Below are 22,634 nucleotides of genomic sequence, written 5' to 3' on the forward strand. Positions count from 1 at the left end.
CTAAATATTTCATGTTAAAAGGCCGCTGCTTGAGGGTGTGATGTGCTGGGGGAGGCGGGGGGGGTCAATACTTTAGGAGACAAACAGGTCGATACTGTAACGTGCGGTTGAAGATTTCCCGTCTGTAACGTGCTGGGAGCGCACAATTCGGACACGTAAGGCGATCCAGCGATACAGTCTCACGCGTCCTTAGCGCTTCTTAAAACAGACGTGGGGCAGAGCTGACCAGAGCCCATCGCCGGACCGAGGAAGGGACCTCAGCGCTGGTGGAAGTTTGTATGTGGCAGTCAATAGCGTGCAGTAGGAATTTTTAATAGGTTTCTTTTAACCAGTTTTACTGATATGAATGAGGCTGTGACGTGCCTCAGTTGCCCAAAACAAAACAAAAAAAATAAATGCTCACCCCTGGGGTTTCCATGTTTAGCACCAGGGCTGTATTATGCCACATTTTTTTCTTTACATCTTGGGTATAGACAGGCACAAAACTATCACTGATATACGTTAACTGAAAACTTTTTTTTTTTTTTTTTTTTAAAGTACAAATCTTGCTTCATCCTTTATTTTTTTTTTAAAGCAAGGTAAAGGGTGAAGCATGTAGAGTCAGGGGTTTCCATTATACTTTTAACAGACAGTGGTGCATGTTAAATTCAAATGTCAAAGACCCGCCAAAGTAATAATTCTCCCACACAGAGAGACATGGCTTACTGCCATTAAGAGATGCCCATTTTTAGAAGTCTGAGATGTCATACTTCTGCTAACATGAAAGATGAGCTTACACAAATTAAGAGACCTGAGCACAGACCACAGATGTGTCGTTTTTAAGCTGCAAAGGTATAATTATGTTAAATACATAAGTCACAAACCTGCAACCCATCCCCCCCCCCCCAAGCAAAAAAAAAACAAAACAAAATTCAAATCCCCAAAAGTTTCCCTTAAAAAAAAAAATGACCTTCAACCATGCAGTCCAGGAAACCTCCAGGTCTTTTCAGAGTGCCACTGGCTTTTCCAAACAGCTTTTTTGGCAGGAAGGAGGGAGCCCCATTATTCTGAGTATCCCGGCTCTGTGCGTCATCACTAAGGCTTCAGTGCAAAGATCAGAGCGAAAATCTAATCAAACAACTAGCCAAAGCGTCTCACGTATCCGTCTGCAGTGCCGCCACTATAATAACGCTGGGCGGGCAGATTCCAGTCCCGCAGGTATCTCAAGGGGAGCCAAACACGGTGCTAGCAGCTAGGAAGAGAGCTGCAGCAATTAACTTCTATACACTACTGCCTCAAAATGAGTCTATGAATTATCTACACACATATATAACCCCAACCCCTTATGCTGCATAAAGGAACCACAGAGGTCCTTGTCTGTAGGCAGGGAAGATGATTAAAGCCCTCCACTGAATACACACTTGTGTACATCAACTCCAGAAGATAGCACAATAAAAAAAAAAAGTCACTTTACTTAAAGTGGCAAGAACTTATTTACAATGATGTAAATGAAAATGATGAACATTACCTGGGGTTAGAGCAGACCACGTCTACACTGGGGTTCAGCTAATCGGAAGGTTCCATATGGTGCGGCTATCTGGCCGCTTTCATTTTTTCCCCCAGTTTAAACGTCTTAAAACTTCCCAAAAACTTCCTTCTGAATCCTGAGAGAGTGGTGGGGCAGGGAGCTTAGCCCTCTCCCAGCTCTCTCTCCCCCCCCTCAGGAACTTCCAACTCCTCCCTCCCTTCTTCTTCTTCCAGAACTGTGGGGATTCTGCACTCTCTCGCCTACTGCCAGAACCCGAGCATTACACGTCCTAAAAGGGGGCTGGCCAGGACGACAGCACTGTCATAAATAATGATTTTAGAACTACAAACACTATCCCTCAAGAGAGTGACCAATAATATACAAAAGGACCTTGATACACTCCTGACAACCACCAGCAAAGGAAGTCTGTCAATTATAATCAATTGTCCAAAATCTTTCAAAATGTAATTTTATTATTTTTTTTTAATATTGCAAATGGAACCACAGTCATTAAATATTTCCCACTTTTACACTCAAAGTATGCAAAACACTAGCTAGCTTGCATTCAGAACACATTTCTCCAGAATAATCCAAAAGTGATGTCCCGACACAGAACCATGTTTTGGAAAGTTTCCGTCAGGGTTAAAATTTGTATAATCACTCTTAACGGTCTTCCTTGATATTGGTCATCAGTAGTCACGGATGAAGGTCTTTTTCTATATTGGTCACTCTTTAAGGGATGATTGGGTTATTTAAATAACCTCCTCCCCTCAAATTGCCTTTTTATTTTTTTTTAATAAAGGTAGAGTACCATGCTGAGTTGTACAGAGGACAATGGGAAGTTAAATATATCCTTCAGACATAACCCTGAATATCCCAAGTAAAAAAACAAAAACAAAAAACAATGTAAATTTAAGTTGTTGCAGTCCAAGCTCCTCCAGGATTTGACATGAGCTGGGCACCTCTATATTGCTACTGAAAGAGAGCTTCCGCATCCTGCATGTTGCCGATCAAAGTTCCAATATTCTGAACTTCAAGTAACCCTCAAAGGAATCTCCCAATCTGAGAGTGATTCATAGTGCGTTACTGATAGCGCATGCTGGTCTGTGTGTTTGCAAATGCATATTTCACTGACTTCTAGATGAGAAAAAATTCTAACATGAAAATTCAGAGAGCGCAGAACAACAACAGACTAAGGGTAGGTGAGTTTTATATAAAACGGCTCTTTTTCAAGTACAAAGAATATAGTCCAATACAAAACAACGCTCTTGTGCTTTGCTGGATCTGAGCATTAAATAAGTTTACATTAAACCTATGCAATTAGATTCAAAATTACCAGATATTTACAAAAGAGCTCCCCCTACACATCCCAAGGGACTGATTTTCCCAGTGGTTTTGTAGAAGTTTGAAGGCTTTGCAGTGCAGCTGCAAAAAAAAAATCATTTCCCCAGCTACCAGCTGTAGACCGCTCACTAACTGTATACCTGAGAAGGTGACAGAATGCCTGTGATGGCGAGCCATGCCTTTGATCGTTAGCAGGTTTTCAAAGTGTGATGCCCATTCAGAAACGCGAGCGCAGCGCGTCACGACGGCGACTATAAATGCATAAACTTTTCATGACCTTGGCAAAAATCCCCTCTCCTTGAGCGGACGCCACTGTTTTGACTGCACAGCATGTATTTTGGAAACGCTGAATATTAGAAATTTTGGGAATAAGGAATAGGCAAGTTTAGTATAAAAAAAGACAAATGAAGGTAGTGAAGCAAGTTTGTTAGGTTTGGTTCCCCCCCCCGATAAGAAAAGCAAAAAAAAAAAAAATTAAATTAAAAAAAAAGCATTTCTGCAATCCTCAAAGCATTAGGCATTCACAGAATGAAGAGCGTATCCCAAACCGGCGCACGAGATAACACGTCACGAGCTGACATCTTCGGCCGGCGATGGGTCCGAATCGCTTCCACGGGTGGTTTTCTTGGCACGTCCCCGCGGTGCGCTGCCTTCGCCTCCCTCATCGCTCTCTCTATCCCAGTCCTTCATGGCGGCTCCCATCATAAAGTCGTCTCGCAGAATGCTCCACCCAGGCTCCTCCCTTGAGCCCGACGCGACCTGCGGAGAAGAGGCAGAAGAAGCCATAGTTGAATGGGGAAAAAAAAAAACCAACTTAGTGACTGTGAGAACAGCAGTCGGGGGGGGGGGGGTGAGACTGCATCTTACACTTTCAGTTCAAAGAAGCGGATTTCATTTGCGCTGGATGCCAACCTCCGTCACGCACAAGAGCCTTGGCAGGCGCTTGGTCTAATCAGAAAACAGACTTTAAACTAAGCCAATTTGAAGGAATGTGGAAAGAAATAATAATAAAAAAAAAAGTTAACACATGGACTGAGCACACTCCACCTTAGGCATGGCTTCCTTTATTAAAATCAGTTTTGGCAATCAAAATGGCCCCATGATATCATTTAACAACCCCCGGGTACTGATTCATTAAAACACTTTTTGGCATGCACTAACCGTGCAAATATGGATTTAATAAAAGGCTTTTCTTGAATAAATCTAACATTTAATGGCCGGTGAACCGAATCCCCCTTTCGGTGGCTTTAGTGCCTCACCTGAGTGGCTCAAATGGCATGACAGGGCCCCTTACAGAGACAAAGACGGGTTTCTCAGCAAGCTTAAAAAAAAAAGCCAAAAACACGCTACTCTAGGATTACTCGTGATTCAGAAGAGTCAAAACTGTGAGCCAACACTTTACAGAGTAATGCATAAAACAAAATAATATTAAAGAGAAAAATAATATAGCTTTTAAAAAAAAACTGATAACAAAAGTGAAGTGATAAAAATGGAGGCAAAACAGTGCAACAGCGCCATCATGTGGGCGTACTGCAACGGTTTATTTACAGCTGAATTACAAGCAAATCATGCAATCAAGCTGCACAGGCACGAAGCACTCCAGGTGAAATAATGAAAATGTTCTGATTCGCTGACTGTGTTTTGTGCTAAGTATAGAAAATAGAGGCAAAGGCGGGTAAAAGAGCCAGGCGGTTGGGTAGAGTGCACGAAAGGAGCAAGAATCAGGATCAGCAGAGCAAAGGCAGTGTAAATGGTGGCCAAAAAAAAAAAGGTTCACCGGTTGAAAAGTATGAGAGCCGGGGAGAGTTTCGAGTGGCTTTGCAGCCATACAAAAAAAAAAAAAAAAAAATCCCGACCTGCTTAAAAGGAAAGGTGTACAAGGGCGTAGTAGGAACAGCACTGCCCCTGCTGTAGAGAGCAGCGCTGGAGTGGGAGAAGGAGAGAAGAGGCGGCAAACGGCGTGACAGAGGCGATGCGACACCGCGTGCACGGGATGGCAGGGACGAAGAAATTAAGACCAGACTGAAGGTGGCTTGACATCTCGGAGATGGAAGAGAAGAAGAAGACCGCTATCGTTAGGACGTCTGGAAAGAAGAGACGAAGGTTTGTCGGCAGGAAGGTACTGGAAATGTTGGTGGGAAAAACGGGCCAGAGAAGAACCTCCCCCAACTTGGCCTTGTTGATCTGTAACCATGTTTGTCTCTGAGCAAAGTTCTGGAGCTGACAAATCAATCGGTCCATGGTCCGTGAAGCTTATGGAGTGTATCTGTATAGTGCTGTGTGTGTCTTGTAGTGCGCTCTCTGAGTTCTTATATACTGTTCTTTCCAGTTTCTTAAACTCATGATTTGGTATTTTTAGATGAAATATGGTGTAACTCTAAGGTTTCTCTGACTTTACCTTGTTTATCGTAAAAAACTTAGCTTAGTTAATACTAATAATTTAAGGAGATGTTTATTAGAATTAGGGTTTAATGTATATTTTGTAATTTTTTTTCCTTACTTTGCTATCTTTTGTTTTTAGGGTTTTTTCTTAATTTGATGTTTTATTGTTATTTACTAATGCTATTTACTTGTTTTATCTCCGATTTTTATTTTTATTTCTTTGAATAATCTTTGTAAACAGTTTTGGTCAACTTTTTGTTTGTGAAAAGACGGTATAGAAATGTTCCTAAATAAATAAAGAAAGAAAGACTGAAAGGGGTAAGAATGAAGAAGATGTGGATTAATCTGGTTCACCACTTAAGCAAGAAAACCACACTTGACCGAGCAGCATGACAGACGATGGCTAGGATTACAGATGCCACATAATATTGCATATGAGAGCAGAAAAATGCTAACTCACCATCCAGTCTGTCCCCTTCTTGCTATCTGTGCTGCCAAAGATAAGTTGGAAACACTTAAGGGAAAGGTACTTTGTACCTTAGTTGTACCCAGAGAATTTTAAACTGGATTTGTCCCTTTAAGACTTTGCTCTATCAGCACTTGACTGAAGTGAGGGCAAAGATGGCACTTACAGAGCTTCCTGTAACTGTCTCAACTCTTTTCTCCTCCTCAGCAGCATCCTTGCACTCATCCTGCAGAGGAATTCACTGGAGGTTAGATAAGGAGAGTTTTCAAGGGCTGAGATAAAAAGAAACGCCAGGTTACGGGATCATTCCAAGACATCGCCAAGTCCAAGGTGATGGAATTCTGGGCATTTCCTGTGATTTTTTTTTTTTGTATGCCTGCAGCCTAATAATGAATCTGTGCTCCTCCTCTGACCGTTCCAGGGGCAGAGTTTAGCCATGTACCACTTTCATAGAAATGTATTCCAAAAGGGTTTACAGCTGCAGATATAACAGAGCTTAAAGTGAGTGGATTTTATAAATGTCCGTCTCTGCAGTGGTAAGCGTGGAAGAAGAGCTGCGTCTGAAGAAACACCAGTGGGTAACGCAGGGAAGAGGAACGCGTGAAGACGAGGATGGGGGAGCGCTAGGAATAGCATTCAGGTGCTCTTCTTCCTTCTCACCTTCCTTCTTGCTTTTGTCTTTTTTTTTTCCATAATCCTGAGAGCACAGAAGAATAAAAAAACATCGCCCTTTTTAAGTGTTCACACTAAGGAGATCTGAGGGTGCTGTGATGCATGGATATTCCAGCAGCTCACACTGGCTGACAAACTTGTAAACAGGAGATAATTACAACCAGTCTTGTGTGTCCAATATACATCTGCACACCTCTGTGCTACACATATGAAAACACACATGAAACATGGGCCATGGCTGTATGGCACTAGAACATGTATGTTACCGACCCACAATGAGGCCGATGCAATAATCTGAGCATTATGAAAAAACAAAAAAACGTGCACTGGTTTCCAGCGCACATTAACACCACTTAGGTTCATTTTTTTTGTTAAACTCCTGATGCAGTAAGCTAATGATATACTAATGCATCGGGAGTTAAGAAATGTGAAAAAAAAACTTTAAATGTGTGTTCAGCACAGGACAAACACACTGATATAGCAAATGTTGCTTACCTGATGTAACAGGTGTTCTCACAGGACAGCAGGATGTTAGTCCTCACAAATGGGTGACATCGAGGATGGAGCCCACCACGGAAAACTTCTGTCAAAGTTTAAACAGAACTTTGACTGGCCCCTACTGGGCATGCCCAGCAAGGCACTGACCCTGCAGCCAGCAGGGGTCTCCCTTCAGTCTGATGTTCAAAGCTACAGGCAGTGCCTAGAAAGTAAAAATAAAACGAACCCAACACCGCGGGGAGGCGGGCGGGTTTCGTGAGGACTAACATCCTGCTGTCCTGTGAGAAAACCTGTTACATCAGGTAAGCAACATTTGTTTTCTCACAGGACAAGCAGGATGGTTGTCCTCACAAATGGGTGAGTACCGAGCTGAGGATGTCCCGACTTGCACCAAATGTACCCAACGGTGTGCAGCAGGCACAACAACTGAGGAGAAATTTGGGAAAGGGCATCCGCACCCTACCGGGTAGGTGGAAGGGTGTTGGTACATCAGGTTGGAAAAAGGTTACGCAAGACAGACTGGCCGAAGATGGAGTCCTGTCTTCCAGCCTTGTCCAAACAATAATGGGCTGCAAAAGTATGGAGAGAACTCCAGGTTGCAGCTTTGCAGATGTCAGTAAGCGGCACCGATCGAAGGTGTGCCACTGACGTCGCCATGGCCCTCACAGAGTGTGCTTTAACACGGTCTTGAAAAGGAATGCCAGCTTGCTCATAGCAAAAAGAAATGCAGTCCGCCAACCAGGAAGAAAGAGCCTGCTTACCCACAGGTTGTCCCAACTTATTAGGATGGAAAGAGACAAATAATTGAGTGCTCTTCCTGTGGGAAAGTGTACGGTCTAGGTAAAAAGCTAGAGCCCGTTTACAGTCTAGGGTATGCAGGGTCTGCTCTCCAGAGTTGGAGTGGGGCCTGGGAAAAAAGATAGGTAGTACGATAGATTGATTGATATGAAACTCCGAAACTACCTTAGGTAAAAATTTAGGGTGAGTGCGGAGTACCGCCCGGTCCTGCAGGAGCTTAGTGTAAGGCGGATAGGTAACTAGGGCCTGTAATTCACTAACCCTGCGAGCTGAAGTAACAGCCAAAAGGAATAACACTTTCCAAGTGAGATATTTCAAGTCACAGGAGTGCAGAGGTTCGAAAGGAGGTTTCATTAGACGACCAAGAACCAGGTTAAGGTCCCAGGATGGGGCCGGAGGACGCAAGGGTGGCTTTAGATGGAGTAAGCCCTTAAGAAAGCGTGTTACTAGGGGTTGTACTGAAATAGGATTACCCCCAATACCCTTATGGAAGGCGGCTACCGCACTGACATGCATTCTGATAGAAGAGGTTTTAAGACCTGATTCAGAGAGATGCCATAAATAGTCAAAGAATTTGGAGATTGGACAGGAAAGGGGATCAAGGGACTGAGAAGTGCACCATGAAGTGTACCTTTTCCATTTGTATGAGTAAGACTTTCTTGTGGAAGGCTTTCGTGAAGCTATCAGGACCCGAGAAACGGAATCTGAAAGGTTAAATGGTTGAAGGACTAACCTTTCAACATCCATGCCGTCAGGGACAAGGCTTGGAGGTTGGGATGGAGGAGGCATCCGTCGTTTTGAGTGAGCAGATGCGGGTCCTTTCCCAGAGGAATGTGCCTGCGGATGGAGAGATCCTGGAGTATTGGAAACCATACTTGGCGTGGCCAGTAAGGTGCTATCAGGATCATGGTTCCTCCGTCCTGGCGTAGCTTCACGAGAGTCTTTGACACAAGAGGGAGTGGAGGGAATGCATAGAGCAGACCTGTTGTCCACTTGAGGGAGAATGCATCTCTCGGCCGAGAGTGCTGGCTCCGAATGAGAGAGCAGTAATCATCCACTTTGTGGTTCTGAGGGGACGCAAAGAGGTCTATGCGGGGAGAACCCCACTTGTGAAACAGAGAGGTCGCTACCAGAGGATCGAGTGACCACTCGTGTGGTTGGAAGACACGGCTCAGCTGGTCTGCCAATACATTGTCTACTCCCGGCAGGTAAGTGGCCCTGAGGTACATGGAGTGGGAGAGGGCTTCCGCCCAGATCTGCGCAGCTTCCTGACACAGAAGGAAGGAGCCTGTGCCTCCCTGCTTGTTTATGTACCACATGGCCACTTGGTTGTCCGTCTGGATTAAGATTATCTGATGAAATAGATGATCTTGGAAAGTTCGGAGCGCATAGCGGATTGCTCGAAGTTCCAGGAAATTGATCTGGTGTTCGGCTTCCTGTTTGGACCATAACCCTTGGGTTTGAAAGTCGTCCACATGGGCTCCCCAACCGATGTGAGAAGCGTCGGTGGTTAGGATTACTTGCGGATCCGGTGGAAGAAAAGGTAAGCCCTGAAGGAGGTTGACCTGAGTCGTCCACCAGGTTAAGGATAGGCGTAGCGCTTGTGTGACTGTGACTATGGAGGACAGAGGCTGAAAAGCTTGAATCCATTGGTGTCGTAGAGTCCATTGTGTTACTCTCATGGCTAGACGGGTCATGGGAGTGACTTGAACCGAGGATGCCATGTGTCCTAGGAGAATGAGGAACTGGCGAGCCGTGGCAGTGTTCTGAGACTGGAGCTGGCGAGCCAGGGATATTAGGGTGTGGACCCTCTGAAGAGGAAGGTAAGCCTTTGCCTGTAAGGTGTCCAAGTCTGCCCCAATGAAGGATAAGGTTTGAGACGGGACTAAGCAAGATTTCTCGTAATTGACAAGAAACCCTAAGGAAAGGAGTGTTTGAATTGTCAATTTTAGGGAGGATTGAGCTATCTGTTGGGTGGAGGCCCTGATTAGCCAATCGTCCAGGTAGGGGTAGACGTGGACACCTTCCTTCCTTAGGAATGCTGCTACCACTACGAGACATTTTGTAAAGACTCGTGGGGCAGAAGCCAGACCGAAAGGTAGGACACGGTATTGATAATGGTCGTGGCCTACTAGAAACCGCAGATATTTGCGATGGGAACGTGTGATCGCAATGTGGGTATAAGCGTCCTTGAGGTCGAGAGAGCACAGCCAATCCCCTCTTTGTAGCAGAGGGAGCAGCGCGCCTAGGGTTACCATTTTGAACTTCTCTTTTTGAAGGTATTTGTTGAGGGCTCGAAGGTCCAAAATGGGACGTAGTCCCCCTGATTTCTTTGGTATTAGGAAGTATCTGGAATAGAATCCCTTGCCTCGTTGAGAGGGAGGAACGGGTTCTATAGCATTTGATTGCAGAAGAAGAGATACTTCCTGTTGTAATTGAGCCAAATGGGTGGATAGACTCCACGCTTGAAGAGGCGGGGAGTCTGCCGGAAGAGTTATGAAGTTGAGGTGGTAACCCTGTGCGATAATTGTTAGCACCCACTGATCTGAGGTGATCTGCAACCAAGGTTGTAGAAAATGGTACAGTCGACCTCCTACAGGAATGTCTGGAAGAGGGGTTTGGCATGTGTTCCCTACCAGGGAGTCAAAGGCCAGCCGCAGGCCCAGGAGGAGGGGCTACAGTAGGCCTTTGTCTCCTAGGCTGACGCGGCTGAGGCCTAGTAGAGGATCGAGCTGGACGAGGCCTGGCCGATGGAGGGTAGTAACGGCGTGGCCGAAAGAACGACTTCTTAGAGTCCTTCTTAAGTGGTTGTTTGGAGGAAACCTCAGACGGAACAGAAGAAAGTTGTTTCAACGTCTCGTGGTGATCTTTCAATTCAGCTACTATTTGCTGAATTTGTTCTCCAAACAAATTGTCCCCTAAGCAGGGTAAATCCGCTAAACGATCCTGGACCTCTGGGCGAAGGTTAGATGACTTTAACCAAGCCCAACGTCTGGCCGAGATGGCAGTAGCTGAAACCTTTGTGGAGGCATCGAAGATGTCATAAGCCGTTCTGATCTCGTGATTCCCCGCTTCAAACCCTTTGTTAAGAAGGGCCTGAAGCTGTGGCTGGTATTGGTCAGGTAATGTGTCAGCAAAATCTTGCATCTGTTTTAGGATGGCTCTGTTATATTGCGTCATGTAGAGTTGATATGAGGCTATGCGAGAAATCAGCATAGCTCCATGGTACACTTTCCGTCCCACACTGTCCAGGAATTTATTGTCCTTGACCGGTGGAGCGGAGGAGTGTGGCTTTAGACGCTTGGCCTTTCTTTGTGCGGACTCAACCACAACAGAGCGATGATCCAGTTGAGGCTTTTGAAAGCCTGGTGCTGACTGGACGAGGTATGTGGAGTCAGCCTTTTTGTTAACTGGTGATACAGATGAAGGAGATTCCCAGTTTTTCTTTAAGAGATCGAGAAACACCTGGTGAATGGGGATGGAAGCGATGATTTTTGGAGCATCCAAAAATTGAAGCAGTTCCATCATCTGGTGTCTGTCATCGGTCTCAGATTGCAGCTGAAAAGGTACAATTTCGGACATCTCCTTTACAAAATTAATAAAGGAGAGATCCTCTGGAGGAGATCTTTTTCTACTCTCTGTAGGAGAAGGCGGTGATGGTAAATCTGTGTCAGAAGATGTATCATCACCCCAGGTATCATAGGGATCACTTGGGGGTTGAAGCCCCGATGGACCTGGTTGAGGATCCAAAGGCATCGAAGGAAACCTTGGAGGAACCGGCGGTACAATCGGTACTGGGAACGGCATCGAGGGTTTCGGTGCTGCCGATGGAGTCGGTGCCGGTCTTGGAACCGATGGAGCCAAAGGATAAATCGGTGGAGATATTCGAGAAGGCACCGATGGGACCACCCCGGAAGGGGGAATCAGGAACGGTGTTTCTCCCGCCGATGAAAATCCAGTCGGAGACGATGGCGCTGTCGGTACTACTGGAATCATCGATGGAAGGGCATGTACAAGTGCCTCCATACGTTGTAGTAGCGGTGCCAGCGCTTCCACCAAAGGTTCGGTGGTCGGTTCCTTCCTCGGTGGCGGAGTCGGTGCCGGGGTCGATGCCGGTGGCGGTGCCGGAATCGGTGCCGGAGACGGTGCCAATGGAGGTTGGAATCTTTGCATCGCTTTCTCGATGGCCTCCTGGACCAGCCGGTCCAGTTCTGCCCGGAGACCAGGGGTAATAATACCCGGCTCGACGGGAGAGGGAGGCTGAGGCAGAGCCGGAGGGACCACCGTAACCGGTGGGATCACGGCTCCCACACCCCTAGAGGGTGAGGGTTTCCTCTATGCCTGCGAACGAGACGTGGACGGTGCCAAGTCTGATCGAGGCCTCTTAGTCGGTGGCTCGGCTTGTTCAGAGGTCGATGACTGTGGATCCTCGACAGGCCGAGACTTGTGCCGTCGATGGCGATGCTTGTCCTTCCGGTCTCCTCGCCCATCTGGGGAGGGGACAGGAGTCGACGGCCGAGAAGTCATCGATGGTGGACGGTCACCGGAGGGTTGACGATGGTGGTGCAACTTCGACGGTGCCGGTTCCGATGACGTCGATGCTATCGATGGCGTTGGGGTGGGTGCATGGAAGAGGAGCCCCATCTTCTCCATCCTGGCCTTGCGACCCTTAGGTGTCATTAGGGCACATTTGGTGCAAGTCAGGACATCATGCTCACTACCCAAACACAAAACACAAACCCTATGGGGGTCTGTGATTGACATAGTCCGGGTACAATCCGGGCATCGACGGAACCCCGTCGCCATGGCTTAAGGCCAAATTTAGTCGCGGGCTCGGTAATTGCCAACAGGCCTCAAGGGCCAAATTCGACGGTAGTCGAAGAAAAAAGGCAAAAAACTTACCGGTTTCCGCGGAGGTGACAAAAATTTGTCGAAGAGAGACCCCTGAGGGGCAAATTTTCTTCGGAAAGAAAAATACCGAATTCCTGTCAGGAACGTGGTAAGAGAGCTCCTTTCACCGCGTGGCAACTGCTGCGCGGAAAAAAGAAGACTGAAGGGAGACCCCTGCTGGCTGCAGGGTCAGTGCCTTGCTGGGCATGCCCAGTAGGGGCCAGTCAAAGTTCTGTTTAAACTTTGACAGAAGTTTTCCGTGGTGGGCTCCATCCTCGATGTCACCCATTTGTGAGGACAACCATCCTGCTTGTCCTGTGAGAAAGTTCTCTATTAATTATCAAACAATGAAACATATAATAAAGCACACTCTGGTTAAACATAGTTCAACAAGGAAATATATGTAACTTATCTTATTAACCTTAATCAAGCCCACATCTAGGGGGAAATAAGCAATTTATAAAGGCAAAAACAATATAATCGTTTGCTGTTTTGTAAAACTTTACTCCGTTCCTATCAACTGTAAATCTTAAGAACTTAATACAGCCGGTGTCTTATCAATTAGAAATATTTCCAAATGGGTAGGATTTAATAACATAGGTTTTTCATTTGTAGGCCACCATACATTTACAAAGAAACTAAAGAAAATAAAACGTAACCCCAAGGAGAATAGTACACTGCTTAAGAGAGAAAAATAGCTTTCTATGTTGTTTCATTTCACGAGAGCATACGGAAATACTTGGGACACGTCACAAAAATTCACAGCTTTATATTTGAAATACTGCTTGAGTATTAACTCTTTATCCATATCTGATAAGAGAGAAACTAACAGCGTGGCTCTGTCAGAAACAACATCCTGAGAGAGTCTTGAAGGAATACAGAAAGATCAGTACTATCAATCGGAGCAAATACATCAACCTACCCTTCAGATCTAGCATCTCTTCTAAATTCAGTAAGATAACACACAGATAACCTAATTTCTTTATCCTGAGCAATCTGTAATACATCAGGAATATATATATTTTTTTTAAACAAGTCTATTGGTAACAGAAACCTAGACTTTGGAAAGTATAACATTTGTAAATCTTTAAATCTCATTATACTATCTAATTGCTCAATCCTATTATGCAGGAATAAGCAATTCTTAACATTAAAAAGTAAAGAAGCCTGTATGTTCTTAATTGAATTATTAGTAGTTACTATTTGCCCCTCTACAGTAGCTAACCGGTGTTCCAGATCCATAAACTTACTGGAAGCACCGCCCTGGAAAGGCACACAGTATGAGACAGACTGAATTAAAGACGTTTCCACCCTAGAGACAACTTTCCAAATGTCTCTAAGGGTTACTTTAGTTGGTTCTTCCGTATCCCCTAGTATCAAACCCTTCCAATAAGGGATTGGATTAAGTGCTGGTGGAATCAGGACTTAGGAACCCACATCCACTTCACCCAACCGTTCTCGATGTAAATGGGGAAAAAGATGGTTCTTCACAGACCAACAATATGGGAGACCCATTGGACGGAGGCAGAGAAAAGTTCTCACTGTTCCCTGCTTTGAACTTAAAATCACCCGTCCACTGTTAGAGATGTCACATGGAGATATCGAATCTTCTTTAGATTCAGGTTGGGGTATAGGTGGCGGAGTTCATTCATCCACACTCAGGGAAACCTCACCTGTTTCTCCTACCAGAGTCCTCTAGTTGAGCTATGAAACGGGTGAGATGTTGGGCCATCGGTCCTGTCATGGCTGAAGGAATTGGGGGGGAGAGTGAATGAGCAAGCAAGCATGTGTGTTTGAGATCCTGTGTGTGTGTGTGTGTGAGTGAGATAGCTTGTATGTGAATGATTGAGAGCCTGTATATGTGAAAGAGAGAATGTCTGTGATTGAGAGCCTGCCTGTGAGAGAGAGAGAGCATGAATGCAAGTTTACGATTGGGAACCTGTATGTGTAAGTTTGTGATTGAAAACTTCTTTGTGTGAAAGAGTATGTGTGTATGATTGAGATCCTCTATGTGTGAGAGATCATGTGTATGTTTGATTAAGAGCCTGTGTGTTTAAGTTAGGGAGAGAGCATGTGTGTCTGTGTGTGATTGAGAGAGAGAGAGAGAGAGCATGTTTGTAAGCATGTGAATGAGAGTGTGTGTGAGAGAAAAGGACAGCATATGTGTGTGTGATTGAAAGCCTGTGTGTGTAAGCGTGAAAAGATAGACAGCATGTGTGTACATGTGTAATTAAGAGCCTATATAAGTGAGAGAAAAAGCATGTGTATATTTGAGTGACTGAGAGCATGTGAGAGAGAGAGAGAGAGGAGAAGGTTCCAAGCAAACCACCCCTCCTCCTGCTAATTCAAAACAATCTCAGGATACCTGGATATCAAACATTCCCAGGAATGCAGAGCAAAAACATTTTTGTATCCTTATTTTTCATTACTGGGTCTTTTTGTCTATTTTGAAATATTTTATTGGTATCTAGAAATTTTTTATATGAGTTTTTAATTATTGGATATTCCACTCATCAGCTGTTTCGAAATAATCTGTTCTTTTTGTTAGTATGGTTTTACTGCTACTGATTTTATATTTCTTGATTTGTTTTATAAGGATGGGTGGTTTCTTTTTTTCCTCTGTTACACTGCATACAGAGACTCTGGCTTGTTGTGGTTTCCAATTCAGTTTTTGCCTGCATGCTTCTAGTTATGCGTTTTGGTCTCTTTATTCTTTGTTAGGTGAGGGTCAGCACATGTGATTCAGGTGAGGTTTTCTGCTGGGGTGTAGTTTCTGTGTAGGGCTCTATAGCAGCCTGACTTGGTCCGTTTTCCTAATAGGAGATGTATTGGTGCCTTAAGGCCTGGTGTAATATTTTCAGTGTTGCCTTTTCTTAGGTAAGGTGGTTACTGTTAAGTGCTGGTAATTGGTGCTGTTTTAGTATGGGATGTTTACTATTTATGCAATTTCTGTTCAGACAGAATACGTATCTTTTCCTTGTGTCATTTTAAACAATAAAAATAATTACCGGCCCTTTACTTTTTATTTCCGCAGTGAATTGTAATGAGCAGTGTGTCACACATGTGAGCGTGGCCTGTCCAGTGTGTCACGATGGGAAAAAGGTTGAGAACCACTGCTGTAGAGGACAGGCGAGATAGATTTAAATCTCTCAAAGATTTCAATGGAAAGGAGGCTCTAGAATGAGGGATCATGAGATGAGACTGAAAGGGAGTAGACTTGGGAGTAATCTTAGGAAATATTTCTTGCCAGAGTGGGTGCTGAACGCACGGAGGTGGTAGAGACAAGGACATATCTTATCTGGGATAAGCACAGGAGACCTCTAAGGAGTGGCAGGAATTGTAAAAGCTGAATTAGTTGGTGTGGATGAACATATGAAAAAGGACGGCATGGCCTAGGTTTCTAAAAGAAGGGTAGGCAGCAGCCCAAGCTTTTAATTGCCCGGAGACGACTTCAGAAACTGTTCCACACAAGCACGGAACGGGAAAGAGCGAGCGCAGGTGGGGGGTGGTGCGCGCCTTCTTTCGTGGGCTCTGCCGATCACCTGCATTTTCTCTCAGAGATTAGTTTACAAGCTCCTTTCTGGCATTTCCAACACTGTGCTAGGTACCCCCCCTCCCCACCCCTTTCACCCCCAGCTGAAGCCTACGTGCCGGCACCTGAAATGCCCGAGCAGGTCAAACACAAACACAGGGGTTTCACGCTCATCGAGAAAGATGCAGTGCCCTATCCTCTGAAACACGATCAGCTCTCTTCCCACCCTTCTCCTAAAACCGTATCTTAAAAACAAAAACAATCTCTACCTCCCCGCCCTTCACAAATTAATTTCCTGCCCGCAGCCTGAAGTCTGCTTTCAAAACATGCATCTTTAAACAGCACGGAGGCAGATAATCAGCACTACATCTCCTCTGTAATGATCACGGCTCCACTAGCCACCACTACTTTTTCTCTCGTGCTCCATCTCCACACGCTGTCACACACTGAATCCCAGGGCTGCACATCCGGGGTAAACTGTCAGCCGTTCCGCTCCCTCTATTTCTCATCTGAAAGGAGACGGCGAGAACATGGCCATCTCTGAAGCCGTTTCCGTACTTCATTACACGAAGGGCGGGCACCTGCAGCTGCAAATGCTTGCAGACAGGAAGTCCCCACGGCCTTGATAAAAATGGAGTTCGGCAAACGCCACACGATAACAGAGGCAAGGTTTAGCAAGACAGGTGCTCCGATAGGAGAAAAGGCAGGCAGCCAATATACACCGATTTGGTTTAAAAAGCTTCTTTTCAACTGTGCTGGACGGGCAGTTTCCAGCTCATCTGTAAGAAACTGCTGGATTATTAAGACACCAGGTTGTACAACCCCAAGAGTCTGTAGTTGGGGCCAGCAAGCTGAAGCATTGTTTCTAGGGAGATGCGGGAAACGGTTTAGCAAATATCTTCCTCTGCTGATAAATGGATGCAACAATCCTAGACCATGCTTGGGCTCCATCTGATGATGTCACCATCCTGCTGGTCCTTGGAGAATTAACTATTCTCATACAGGAAAGGGAGAGGTGCTTCATCTAATTATTTTAGTACATTACGTATTACTTTTTTTTTTTTTTTTTTACTGCATCGTATTCATTTCTAACTTTTTAATGATTTACCTTTCTAGTTATTTTACATTTTATTTTATCCCTGCATGCGAGGAAAATGCCTATAGTAGCGGTGCTAGAAAACATGCAAAACCAAGGCTACCTTATAGATCTTCCTTTTAATCGTTCAGGTAGGGAGCAAGTCTTTTCTCATTAAAATACCCTGGCCCCACTTTAAAAGTTTACTAGTGCACCCCAGTGCCTGAGAAAGGATTAATCTGTCCCATACTGATGGCATCACGAGCGTGTAAACAACAAAAGCACGAAGGCAAGCTAGTATAGCCACCGGCTGCATCGTGACTTATCGAGAGCTCAGCTCTAACGAAAGAATTTTTTTTGCAGCTTCCCCCTCAAGATGAACTTCTAACTTTGTTCTGTTGCGAGATTACATACGTAAATTAGCAGCAGAGCTTTCATTTCAAAGTCAGCCCTCGTGGTTCTCTTCCTCTGCTACCCTTTTCATCTGCATCCAGAATTTTTTTTTTAATTTTTTTTTTTTAAGTCATGGTCTTCCTCCAGCCAAGGAAGAGGGGGAACGGGATCTTACAGCCAACACAGTGAAATCCAAACCGTCCACCACTTTACAGCAGTACTAATACAGAACAGTATTTGCAGTGATAAAAATCAATGCCTTCAAGCGACAGAATAAAGTCTAAAGGAGGAAAAACAACAAAAAAAAAAATATTTCATCTGTTGAGACATTGTCATTCTGTCTCTAGAGAGCTCCAATTACATCCCAATACTATTTCACTTGGAGCAGAACCGCCTGGAATCCAGCCAATTTCACTTCTCAGGGCAGTAAACGGCCAAGGCAAGCAACGGTATGTTCCCTCTGAACCCCAGCAATAATCTGCTCAGCTCATGGATGAAAAGAAGACTCACCACCATATCTCCTTTGGGTGCCAACGTTGAAGGCACCCAGCAAAAACCGTTGTGGTGAGAGCAAAAGGTGCTCAGCACACTGGGTGGGGGTGTGTGAAGCGGCGCGAGCAGAGGCTGCACGAGCGCCTGAAAGGCTCAGGCGAAAAAACAGCCATCAGGTCCGGCCACTGGTGCTGCTTCAACCGGGTCCTACCTGGAAGAGCAGACCGGCGCTGTTGCCTCAGCGCAAGGAAGGCCGAGGTGCTAGAGAGAAATCAGCCTAATGCCAGGGCCAGGAACCACGGTGAGGAATGCAAACTGCATTCAGAAGTTGCTGGGAACGAGGAAATGGACCCAGCAACGTGAAGGCTTACCTAGACCAAGCTACTGAACTCTTGAGACTGGCTCTGCACCAACCCAGAGATTCGCTGCGTGTACTCTGACAGGAACTTTGCTACTGGACTTGGTCGATCTACCTTGGCATCTGAGCGGGCTCTGAATCGCAAGACAGGTTAAAAGCCTAGATTCATCAGTCCGCTATCATTTGGCCCGTGATCAAAAAAGGGGCAGGGGGGATGATAGCGTGCAGCCGGCCACATCTCCCGCTACCGTGAAGCCGCACCGCACACTTAGCGCCAAGGGAAAAAGGTGTAGTTATTTCCCACGGTGCTGCTGGCAATAATGTGAAAAACATTATCGCCCCTAGCATTACCGGGACATAACTCCACCCAAACCCCTCCCACACTCCTCCCCCACCCTTCCCTTAATTTGAAAAGTGCCGCCGCGATGTGGCCGGTTTCACGTGCGGTAGGGCGTTATTGCACGTGAAAAGGCCACGTCGCAGCTTGATGAATGACCCGGTATGCTTGGGACTCAATGTAACCCGAGTTGGGAACCTGACAAATGCAAATGCCTGTCCCAAGCTGGCATTCTGTCTACTAGAAAGTGGAAAAAAAAAAATCAACCTCATAAGAAAATCTTGCAGAAAAAAAAAAAAAAAAAAAAAAAGATGTTCTCCTTTGTCACAAATAGGAACTTCCATTTTCAGTTTATATTTTATTTTCCCCGTGAGCAGCAAAACGAGGCACAAATCTGGTGGAGAAAACAAAAAACGCTTCTTTCTTCTGTTTCAGTTCATTATATTAAACGGTGATAAATCCTCAAGAAAAATTATATAAAAACGAAGTTCCCTCGTTACAAAGTTCCCTTTTCACCCCTTTTCCCACAGTATAAATAGGTTTTCCTGATGGTAGGTCACACACACACACTACATTTTTTTTTTTTTTTTTTTTTTAAAGAGTGCATAAAAAGTGTTATCTTTTCTACTAATGGCATTCTTTGTTTCTACCGGCAAAAAAACTATTTCTTTAGGTTAGCGATTAGAGGACTGAGCTTTCAAACCAGGTGTCCCAAGTTTTGAGGCTTAAAAAGCAACTCGATCCACTTACTGAGTGACCCGGGGGATGCGGGAACGTGGTGACCCCTTAGCCTCCCCTGGTGCTCCAGCGTTGTGTAGAGCGGTTCCCTGCGCTCAGGAGGTTATTCTGAGCACCACTATGTGCACAGACGAGGGGGATTGTCAGGTGAGGACGGGCTTTTCTAGGTGCTTCCCCTCCCCCTAAAACAAATTCTGAGACTCTGCTTTAGCCGATGGCACCAACTTTCCAAAGCCCAGCTTCGAGGATGTGCCGACTCGCTCTTACCGTGAACATCCTCGGTGCTATGATTTAGTCCAGATGGCTGTGGCTTACGCTTACCAGCCCCAGTGCTCTTTCATTTTCTAATACAGTGGCAGAACCCAAATCAGAAAGGACTAGGCAGCTGCAAACAAGCATGTGGCCAACCCCACTGTAATGAATGGGACCACACTTCTGCGGCTACAGCACTATCTGGGTCGCATGTTGTCGGGCCTGTCAGAACAAAAAAAATCTCAACAGATGTGCGCGCACGCCAGATCAGCAGCGTCTGAACTGCACTTATAGCTCGTACAATTGTGGGAAAGGATCTACAGACCAAGAGAGAAGATTTTACACAGCAGGGGCTCTTAACACCAGCTCAACCGCATTCAAACGTATGCCTTGTCTGAAAAAGGTCCAAACTCAAATCGATAATATGCAGGAGCCACTTCTATTTCCACACGAGCTGCTGAATTACAACTCCACTGATTGGGGGTGTGGGTGCGACCAGCAGCTTGCTGCATCACCTTCAAGCGAGCGCACACAGGCAACTGCACTCTTAGTTTTTCAACTGGGGGTCCTGTGAAAGTTCACGTAGGCAGTGGGAAGGGAGAAGCCTCGACAATTTCCTCATTATAATAGGGTTCCCCAAGCCAAAAACGAGAAGGTCTCATCCGAGTCTATTTTTGTTTTGTTGCCTTAACCTGAACTGCATCACATTAGAATCGGAATATTACGTGGTGGGAGATTCAGGGACTGCGAACGCGGACTCTCTCGGCGGAGCAGACGGCCACCCAGTGCCGCGCGCGGGGAATCCTCCCCCGGGTTACAATGGCGGCTTACATGAGAATCTGCAAAGGAATGCTTTGTGTTGGCCTGCAAAGCCACACGTAAGTATACACTAAAACTCAATAAAGGCTGGAATTGAATTACAAAACCACTAAAACAAGCAAACATGTGGTTTAAATAAACAAGAAGGGGGCGAAAAAATAAAAATAAAGCGCCACTCCATTCTTTCACACCATCGCAAAACCCAGGACTGTAACAGAGCAGTTTCTCCCAGCTGTTTGCATTCTAAGATATTTACGAGAAAGGAAGAACTTTCCCTGGCCCTGTGTAAAAGCCCAGGGAGTTCCAAGGGCTTGCATGTCCCAGAGTAAACACACTGCAGCACTGAAGTTTTAACTCCTGGTTTCCTTTTCTTGGAGTTCTGGTGCTCGGCAGGGACCGGGACAGTTCAGTGCTGACGGAAGCCATCTAGGAATCCAATCTCTTCTCTGCCCCTCCCCCCCAAAAAAAATATAAATTCGGGCCCATCCAATTGGCTAAGATAAGAGGAGGAGGTGGTGGGAGAAAACTAGACATCGCCGCCCCAGTGGAAAGAAAGAGAAGGGCAACCAAGTCGAGATTTTGAACGGCGCAGGGGACCTTTTCCTCCCCTACCTTGGCTTGTTGGCCAGTGTTTGGACAACACCCACAGACAATATTACTCTTCCTTCTTCCCCTTGTAGGCACTGCCAATTAGCTCAGGCACAAAGAAAAAGTGTAGCCAGACTCTATGCCACAAAGGTAGCCTCATGCACGCTCCTTAAGAATTAAACGGTAAAGTGCAGTGAAGAGAGCAAATCAATCCACACAACAGATTCAGATCTTCACTTTCAAAAAAGCTCAGCATAAGAGACTTTACTTGTATTTAATTTTATCCCCCATCCAGTAAAGTATTCTCTCGATATGGGCCTGGAACGTTTGGGTCTTCAGACTGTGAAGCAGGATAGGTAACTGGCAAGGCAACTTGGTGCCAAACAAAACATTCATTAGTGCACATCTGGGAAAACCCTTCTGCAGCTTGGTGAGAACCTAAGAACAGACACATTCTGCAGACTCTCTTTGTGGCTTTCAATATAATCAAAACTGCCACAACAAGAAACACACCTGGGGAACCGACTGCAACGCACTACTTCCACAACACAGACAGCAAGCAGGAAACCGGTACGCTGGTTTGAGTTACGTTGCTCAAACATTTGAACCTTGGGACGCAATGACCCTATAGGACAAGCATTTCTCCAAACTTTTAGAACGAGGGCCCCATTGAATCTTTCAAACAACTTAGAGGGCTGGGTTGGGAGGAGTTTGCTGAGGGGGTGCAGAGGGCACCCCCCCCCCTCAGAGTTTGCTAGGTAGGAGGAGTGGGAACCTCACATCCAGACCCAGCAGCTTCCCCTTCCTCCAGGTCGCTCTGTAACACTTACCACCATTCTCCAGAAATCCACCCCGTCACCAGATTCATATTCTTTGTGGGCGAGGGCCACCAAGAAAAAGAAAATGCTTTTTAGATTCTCTCCATTCCTCCTGATGTGAGACGCTGTCCGCCCTACCCATCCAGGCCCAGCAGCAATAGCAACCCCCCCCCCCCCCCACCTCTTCTCCTTTCCTATCATCCCAGCAAGCTGCATTTTACTCTTTTTCTAGCAGAGGATGCTCTCGGTCTCAGCAGCCACAAGTCCTCATTGGCGTTTCTGCCAACTGTGGTCTCTCAACCATGTGGTTCCCCATCAGCAGTACGTCTTCCTTCCTCTCAGCAGCAACTCCTCCCTTCGCGGGAGGACAACACTGCCCTTGGCCGAGGCTCGTATCGGCGACAGTGGTGGCAGCGCCTCATCTCTGCACGCGGCGGTGGTGGTGGTGCTCACGGTAATCACTGCTCTTCTCAGCAGTCACTGCTCTAGGCCTCTTCCCACCGACAGCTCCTGCTGCACCTAGTGTCTTCCCTTCCTCATCCGTGGCAGCTCAATCATCTTCATCGTCTTATGGCCCAAAATCTCTCTACCCCCCCCCCCCCCCTCGGGCTGGCCACTCTTTCCATGACCTCATCTGTATCCAGTCAGACCAACAGAAGCCATCCACAGGGAGGG

The 22,634-nt window shown here is 45.9% G+C and overlaps 1 protein-coding gene across 2 annotated transcripts in view; it reads right to left on the reverse strand.

Annotated features, from left to right (window-relative positions):
* The window catches only part of RRP15 (ribosomal RNA processing 15 homolog), a 92,113-nt gene that overhangs the window by 16,838 nt on the left and 52,641 nt on the right, over positions 1 to 22,634 (reverse strand). For both annotated transcript variants that reach the window (XR_003855337.1, XM_029593184.1), the window contains exon 5: positions 3,400 to 3,610. Coding sequence is in view for 1 of the 2 variants with exons in the window: in XM_029593184.1 (XP_029449044.1) it covers positions 3,419 to 3,610 (192 nt within the window). In the remaining variant the exon portion in view is untranslated. The remainder of the gene's footprint in view (positions 1 to 3,399; positions 3,611 to 22,634) is intronic.

Source organism: Rhinatrema bivittatum, chromosome 3 (genome assembly GCF_901001135.1).
Source record: "Rhinatrema bivittatum chromosome 3, aRhiBiv1.1, whole genome shotgun sequence".
Taxonomy (NCBI): domain Eukaryota; kingdom Metazoa; phylum Chordata; class Amphibia; order Gymnophiona; family Rhinatrematidae; genus Rhinatrema; species Rhinatrema bivittatum.